This window comes from Nestor notabilis, unplaced genomic scaffold, assembly GCF_000696875.1.
Source record: "Nestor notabilis isolate BGI_N333 unplaced genomic scaffold, ASM69687v1 scaffold11282, whole genome shotgun sequence".
Lineage (NCBI taxonomy): Eukaryota > Metazoa > Chordata > Aves > Psittaciformes > Psittacidae > Nestor > Nestor notabilis.
The window spans coordinates 14,710-23,469 of record NW_009917046.1 but is presented as its reverse complement, the minus strand read 5'-3'; the positions used below and the strand labels follow the sequence as shown (position 1 = coordinate 23,469).

At 41.7% G+C, this 8,760-nt stretch overlaps 1 protein-coding gene across 1 annotated transcript in view; it reads right to left on the bottom strand.

Annotated features, from left to right (window-relative positions):
* Positions 1-219: 219 nt before the first annotated feature.
* Positions 220-8,760, bottom strand: part of TMEM179 (transmembrane protein 179) — an 8,759-nt gene continuing 218 nt past the window's right edge. The window contains exons 1-4 of the mRNA XM_010024904.1: positions 8,635-8,760; positions 4,794-4,931; positions 3,199-3,277; positions 220-399 (exon numbers count right to left, since the gene is read on the bottom strand). The exon at positions 8,635-8,760 is cut by the window's right edge and continues 218 nt beyond it. Coding sequence (XP_010023206.1) covers positions 220-399; positions 3,199-3,277; positions 4,794-4,931; positions 8,635-8,760 — 523 coding nt within the window. The remainder of the gene's footprint in view (positions 400-3,198; positions 3,278-4,793; positions 4,932-8,634) is intronic.

The following is an 8,760-nucleotide window of genomic DNA, read 5'->3' as shown; positions in this document are numbered from 1 at the left end:
AAAAGGTAGTAAGAGCTCTGCTGGCAAGAACAGGTTACAATATCTGTATTCTAATATGAGTATTTCTGCCAACAGTTTCTCATGGAGGAAGTGAGTGATTCTCAAGTACATCTCTTTTCAGGAAAGAAAAGTTCTCCCACACTCAATACCCTGATTCAACTTCAGCTCACACTACTGAATATTAAAATCTAGATCCCGCCCTGGAAATTTGCTTACACTTTAGATCATGCCACTTTTCTCATCTTGCAAAGAGGATCGTGAAGAGGATCTTCCTAGCAACAGTTCCTTCTCATGAATCAGGCTATCTAGCAGGTCCTCCTGTCTGTAGTTATGATAAACCTTCAGGAAAGCCAGAATGGTAATTCCCAGCCAAGTCAGCCAGGCAGCCCAGAGACCAAACTAGAGAAAAAGAAGAAATTATAAAGAGGTCAGTACTGTATTGTAAAAATAAAGTCAACTGTATAGGTGAATATCAAAATCTCAGCTGGATCAAACTCTGTGGAGTCACACCAAGTCGCACCCAGTGTTCCTCCACACAAATTATTCCTAGATTAAAAGAAAAAAAACCAAACTTTTATGTACTAGAAAAAAATGAAGCAAAAAACTACTAAGTACAATAATGAAAAAAAGAAACATGTATAAATGAGGTGCATCCGCTGAACTTCCCACATCTGACATTCTGGCCAGCCCAAAATTCTTGGGATTATTTCACTTTTGTTACTTTAGAATTGTAATATGGTTTGAGGCATTTTCCAAAACTGTCTTCCCAAGTCCCTCAGGCCTTCCACTACCCCTGCAGAAGTATTAATTTTAAGGTATTTCTATTTAAAATACTGTTGAGAAAATCTTACAAATGAAACCTTCACATTCTGGAGTAACTGGTTCAGTATGAACTCTGAAAGCAGGCAAAACCCATTACAATGAATCCAGCTGTCTGGTGGCTCATTTATGCCTGGCATTAGAGACCTGGGTTTAAAGTCTCAGATCTACAATAAGTCCCATTACTAACTTACTCTCTCTTGCTTAACTTTGTAGAAATAATTAGAATTTGATTGGTTCAGGCACATTAATGTTGGCCTCCCTGACTCAGACAAAGCTCATTTGTTGCAAGGCTTTCTGTCAGAAATTCCATTTTAATTCTATGATGCCTTTAGCAAAGAAGCATTAATTGAATCTCAGTATTTCAGTTTTGACATACTGAATTTTTAATTAAAAGAATACAAAAATTTAAACATTTACAGACAGTAATACAGCTGTGTACGCTAACAGTCAATTTAGGTAAGCGAGCAACACCATTTTTTAAAGGGAGTTTATGTTCCTATACATCTTTAACACTTTGGAAATTCTCTTATTTCTGTCCATACTTAAAATTATCTCGGTTCACCAGTAAAAAATACTTTTAAGTTATTCTACAAACTCTGGAAATAGGAATATAATAATTTGGCTTTACATATCTAGAGAATTGGAAGCTTTGCATTTATTTCTTAAATATCACTTCATTAATGAAATATTATCTCATGGGCATTCAGATAACTGCTACTGCTGTGGGTCTTCTCAGCATCTGAATGTTCCACATCAACATGGAACAACCTACTTGGATTTAACCAAATTCAGTGAAAATCCCAGTGCCATTCTGGTGTGCTGGAAGCATCTGAATAGAGGAAACATGACAGAGACAGGGACAAAGGCTGGTTTTAAGTAAAGCCGGCTGTAGGAAATTACTGTTTTTACAAGGAAATGTTTGCTCTAGCCCATATGCCTAGTCTATTCTTGAGTTCTTCTTTCTATTGTTTCAAAGAACTTACTTGCTCTCCATAGGCAAACCCATTCGTGTACCTTCATCCAACTCTGATTACCATACTCTGGATATCAGAAAACAATGATGCAAAACTTCCACACTCCTCTACACCAGGCTTATACTTTTCTTCAGTCACAATCAAGATCCACTTCAATGCTATCAGGTTCAGCTTTTAAAGCCAAACAGTGTTTTCCTGGAGCTCTTATGCTCCCAGGTTCTTCACATTTGGGTGTTTGGGGCGCTTAGTGGCTGCACCTGGGTAGGGCTAGCCTACTCTACCCAGTGACATCTTGAAGGACAGAGACTGATGCAGGAGCCACATTCCATGGTTTGGGCTGATCTGTCTACACTGTGATAACGTTAACTCTCCTCCAACTGCACGGACCTGGAATTTTTAGGCATGGGTCCTTGTTAGAGAAATGCCTTCTCTTGTATACAGATTACCAACCGTCCATCCAGAGATCACAAGTTGGACATGGACATTTAGTCCTCATGCACTCAAAGCTATAGACCCGTAACAGGTTTACTTCTGCTACCTTCCCACTAGCTGATAGATTAGAAATTAATAGCAAAATCTGCTACAAAATACAGCTTGGCCTTGGGCTAGCTTCATATAAAGAGGTCACTTTGACAATGTATTTCTGTCCTACATGCAGATATGTCTGAGCTGGGTATCCAGATAACAGTGCTGACAAGGAAGACACAAAACTGGCTTGTGTCCAAAAGGCACAGTTACCCTCGAAGCATGCCCCAGGCAACTTAATGCTTCTTCCCATGAGGGACAACGTAAGAAGCGTGTGTATGGGTGCAGCCCTGAATTGATGGGGCTATCCTTCTTGCAGCTCTAGAGTGTGCTCACATGCACAAGTGCCCAAGTCCCAGTGTTCACTGACTTTGACTGTTGACTTAGAACTAGCCTATTCAATAGAAAGGTCTTAGTGGTCCAATTCTCAAAGATTCATCGGTAAACAGCCCTGTCTAAATGACAGTAATATTTATTTTCAATGGTCTGATATTTACGTAGCTCAGACCATCTCAGAAAAACTCATGGAAGGCAAAGCTAATAGCCTCAGACATTATTCTGAACAGCAGTGAAGAGCTCCAGGACACCAGTGTTGCAAGTTTTGCAGAGCTCATCCTTTGGAGAAACAACAAATTTTCCATCATGATTAACAAGATTAGTGTCAGAATCAGGTTTTGACACATCCTCATTCAAAACTATCTATTTTGAATTTAAAATGCAAATGTGCCCATCACTAGCATCCTGATTCAGCACTTACTGAACTCAGTAGAAACATTCTCATTGATTTCAGAGGAATGGTAGTTCAACTCCAGCTATCCCAGATCAATGAGCAAGTGGCAAATGAACTGGAAAAGAACTATGACCTAGTCTGACCTACCTGTGCAATAGCAAACTGGTCATAGAAAGCAGAGTTTTCTAAGTTCAGTTCAAGATCTATATCCTGTAATTCTTCACAGCTACCCAAGGAAGGCATTTGGAGGGGAAAAAAGAAAATTATTTCAGAGATTCCAAACAGACAAACCAAATGTAAAAGAAAGCAACATCTTAAATCTCTTTCAGTCACAAGGGCAATGTTCTATCAAAAGATATTTAAGTTATCACAGTAACCAGGTTGCTTGCCAGTTTTCTCTGAAACTAGGCTAAAAGCAGCATGTAATTACTTTCTTTATAAAAAAACAATGTATAATTATGTAAGTGATAACACCAATCTTCCATAAGTGGAATTGCAATAATTGTTATGAAAACAGTACTCTTAAAACCCTCTTCTCCCACTATCCCCAAGCCTCCCACATATACACATCTGGCATCACCCCATATTGGTTGCTTCACCCCTCAATGAAACAAAGTGTATGAGCCTCCATTACCTTTTGACTTCATCAGGAAAAGCCTCAGAAGAATGGATTGTGTGGGTGTTTTTGTTTCAGATGCTCCAGCAAGGAGACGATACTCTGATGGTAAGATAGAGGCTGCCTACAGATTTTACAAATAACTTGGACTTTTACTGGTGTGAAAAAATTCCCAGGATTTTGAGGTTGTCTTTCTATATCTTGGTTGATTTCTGCAGCCTCTTCTCTCTCCTTTTCAGTGTTGTCGGTCATCTTGGGTTCTTATCCGAATATTCGATTAGGCGCTTTTTGTAACTGAATTTTTAACCGAATATTCGAATAATTCGATTAATCGTTGCAGCCCTAAACAGAACATTTACTATGGCATTTTACAACATATGACAATGTGCAACATAAATGTATGCTTTAAGTAATATGTTTATTTAATATCATATGACATAAAATGTCACTTTTTCCTCTCTCTACATTGTCATTTCTTTGATAGGAAAAAACCTACCTCAACTTATCTTTTTCCTGTAAGGAGTATAAGCATCATTGGATACAGCAGGCCTTTTTAGGAGCTGCACATTTTGTGCACTGTAAGGAAGTATCAACAATCTGTTGACACTTACGTAGTACTTTCCATTCTGTAGCTCTCAGAGCATCCACAGCACCTTTACGAGGCCAGCATCTTTACATCAAATTTTGGATGACAGTGTGCTGGGGCACAAGCAGGATGAGTGACTTGTCTGCTGTCACACAGTGGGTCAGTGGCAGAGCCAGGACAGCAAGCCAGGAGCCCTGACTCCCAGTCCCCTGCCCTGCTTACCAGACCACACTCCCTCTGCTCCTAAAGCATTTCTAAATCTAGCTCTCCTTTGGAAATAAAACATTTTAAACTAAAAGGTTTCTTTCTAATATAATCATGAATCTAAAAGAAACCAGGAAACTCCATGGAAACATACTTTTCTTTGTGGGGTACTAAAGCAAAAAAAAAAAAAAAAGCAAAAGAAATCTGGATTTGCACATTACAGATGTCTTCTCACCCTTGCTCACCTTGCGTGCAGTAAGTACAGTTTGTAACACCACTGTTCATTTGTGCATATATGAAAAAGAATAAGGAGCAAATGTATTTTTCAATACTAACCTATTTGGCATGCTTCCTTTTTCTGTAATTGCATCACACCACATGTTAAATCCTACACTCACTATAGTGCTTGCAATAAATGTGATAAATACCACAAAGGCGCTGATCAGCAGATTCAGGAAGGCATAAAAGAAAGAGCTGCAATAAAAAGGAAGAAAAATGTAACTCATAAACAGCTGAAACACATCAGCAGTCTCTCTAAGCAGCATACCATGGGTGCAAAGATACCAGTTTCCATTTGAAACACATCTGCTTTAATTAAGAACACCTAATACATTGAAAAACTACAGATTATTATTTTGAGCCACATTATCTTCATATGTAAGTGCTTTTGATGACTTTTTTCACCATAAAAGGACGGCACTTAAAATATAAAAAATAAGTGGTGATTGTTCATACACAGCATGGCTTTTGTTAGCTGTAATGATGAAAATCACCATTGTTAAATAAATGTCATTAACTTAAATTATATAGTAAGTGGAGCTAAAATTATTTCATGACTAATTATGTCCCCGTGATAATTGGGACAAAAATTGCCTAGGGGAGGGAAACTAAAAGTAAAAAAAACAGTACTGATAGGTATAATAATTTTAAGCAATGTAACACAAGGTACTGCCATCATAGGACAAGAATCTCAGTTTTATGGGCAATTTGCAGAGCAGGCCAGCTTCACCTGGAGCTTCTCTGGCACTGGTGTTATTTCTGGCAGCTGAACATCAGTTTATCGCAGCCCTGTAGAATATGTTCAACCAGGGCTAGCCCTAGGTACACGCTGTGTTTGGAGTGGTATGGGGCAGGATGCTTACAGTGGTACCATAAGGCCAGGGAATTCCAATCTCATTGTTTAACTTCTCCCCACTTAATTCTAGCTACAGAAAACTTTCTAATTCTTTTTTTCATTCATCTGACTAAGCCCTTCTCTACTTGAAACTGCCCTAGGTGGCACTTGGAAAGTCCCGTTATCTAAAAACTGGACATCTACTTTCTTGGAGAAAGACTGGCAACTCCAGGAGGCTCAGGAAGCTCAAGGAGGTCATCCTATTCAGGTTAGGTGGTAAGGATGAATATGACGAATTTCCCACCACTCTCATTATACTGGGGACAGGAGGAGTCTACTCACCAGAGAGGGAAAAAAAAACCGAAACCAACAGTAATTTCTTTTCCATGGTGGCTCACCAAATGAAAAGCCGAGAGGCTTTCTGAGTCAGTGTTTGAATCCTGGGAATGTTCTAGGCTAGACAATCCTAATTTTAACAGGTTATACATGATGAGGCATATAAGGAGAATTTCTTTTAAATGAAACAATTATCAGTGGGGTAATGTTCCTGGTTTGACGTGGCTTTAGAGGGTTAGCCTAGCCTGGATTTTATCCCAAGTGTTGCTAAAACCATATCCACTGTGTGCACCTCAGCATGGCATGCTGGCTCAAGAGTCAGAAAAGACTTGAGCTGTCCACTGAATAAAAATAGAGTTGACATCAAAATTAGGAAGAGCTCTGGAAAAAGAACAGTTACTAGGACTATTCAGCGGATTATCACCAGCCCCGGACTTCTGCTTCGTACCCTGCAGCAGAAGAGATGCCAAGGTCCAGAACCTGACCTTCCACTGTCAAAGCAGGGCTTGATTTGTATTTGGCAATCAGTAACCATCACTGTGTGCTGGAGATTCATAAGGCCAGGGCATCCTGGTAGATAACTGTGCTAAACTGACTCTCTTCCTCACCTATTTTTCTCCTTAGATCAGAATTTCAAGCTACACATTCCAAATTGAATGAATGCCCTGTAGTAATAAATGCTTAGAGTCAAAGTAGAAGTTGCTTTGCAATCCTGGTAATGAAGTATCTGAGTTGTACTTCTGTCTTTCAGCTGAGCTGAATAGCCCCAGGCCCAGAGTATGGCTGGCAGCTAGCACTTGCTTTTTCTACTCCTGCAAGCAACTTGAACTCCGTCTGTCCTGGAGGCAAGGGGTGCCGAGACCCTTTCAAGAAGGATTTTTAGCAGACAGCTATCTGACAGCAATCATTCAAAACCATCTCACACGAAGATTGGCCACCTTGCTAGGAGGCATAGGGTGCCAACCCTGACTACCTCTAGATGGCTCACCCTGGGACTGGCCCAGCAGCAGTGAGTCCTGCTCAATAGGATCAGCAGTGATGTAGTTGTGCTTCATCCTCAACTGCCTCGAATCATAAACAGCAATTTTCATTCGTGGTGAGTAGCTCACATTTATCTCTCCATCCAAACAGACCTGCTTTCATGCCCATTTGAAGCACTAACAAATGGCTGTCTAAAATCAGAACAATGTGTCCTGCTTGACAGACAGCAGCAGATATGGTACAGGACAAACCTTCTTCTTAATAGGAAACTGCTGATTTCAAGCAGCTTCCTTCTCATCCTGTTTTACCATTCTGTAATGCCTATGGTTATCTCCTCATGCCAACTTGCTCTGTCTTTGGGACAATTTTCAGGGGACTTCTGAACGGTTTTGAACTAAATAGCCACGTTTGGAAGCAGGCCAAATGTCTGATCCAGTTTTCACTATTACAAGGTTTTTACTGCTGGTTTCTTCCAAAAATGAACTAGTTCTGAACTGCAAAACTGAAACAAAGCAACTGGATTTAACTAATTCTCTATAGATTTCTGGTCACCTGAGGAAGCTGAATTCAAATGTATTAAGAAGTGCATGGTTATATTTAGACCTTGTAAGGTAAATTTTAATATGGAAATCAATTTCTATTCTATACTTATAGCATGTTTTATTATTAGGCAGCTTGAGGGTGGTCAGAAAGAACCAGAGAGACAACACTGCTATGCAGTTCCTGATATTACCAACATCAGGGTGTTGTACAAGCCCAGATGTGAGTAACAGCTACTGACCCAGGAAACCTCTAGGCCAAATAGATCTGAATATGAGTTATTTGCCCTTGGCATTGTCCTTAAACCATGGGGAAATAACTTTCCTAGTCTAGCCATCCACCAGCGCATGCTCCTGCCTTCCCATCTTTATGCAGTTGGGTGCTTGGAGGGCCCTGGATCCACAGCACCCACAGGCTGGGTTACCTGTGTCAGGGGCTCTACCCAAGGTGGCAGGATAGGCCACCAGAGAGGCAAGCACAGAGCACAGTGCTCCCAAGCTGCTTCCTGGACCACCAAGTCTCTCACTATACCTGCTGGGATATGATGCCCCTTGGTTTGTCTGAGCACAGTACCCAGCTGCCAGTGCAGCCCTGTGACTGCTGCAGGGAGTGCTCAACATTGTTCTTGTGTTGTAACCAAGCAATGGATGTTCTCTGCAATAGTTGCCATGTCCACCACAAAACCAGGATAAAAATAGAGGGGAACCACCACCACCTCCCTTCTGCCCTCCCACCACCACCATGTAAAACAATACTGTTTCAAGGTTTTTCACAGACCTGGTGTACACCTTGGGAAGGCACCCCTTTACAGGGACATGTAGTGGGACCACGGTCAGGAGAAACCTGCTAGCCCCAGCCTCCAGCATCACCCTGAGACCCCAAAAACCCTCCATGCCCATCACAGCTTTGCTGGCCAGATGCTGCTCCCAGACTGTTAAAGGGCAGCAGGTGCATAGTGGTGAATCTGTCCTGCTACCCGAAACCCATGTAAAGGAGCATCATCCAGAGAGGGCCCTGGACACAGGTAGGGGTGTACATAGTGTGTGTGCAGACAGACACAGGCAATACACTGCCTCACCCCAAGCCTCTCCAGGGAGCCGGATGATCCGGATGCTGCAAAACCCAGTGCTTCACCCCTAGGATGCTCCCACTTGCCCGAGCCTGCAGGAGGGATGGGCACACCCTGCCCTTCCCAGGGATACTTACTCCTCATGCCCTTTGCAGAGGAAGAAGAGGGTCCTCCAGGCCTGCACTGTGGCCAGCAGAAGTGAGAGGAGCCCGGTGAAGATGCTGAAGCGGCAGGCAGCCTCGGGGCCCCACTCCTGTACGGTG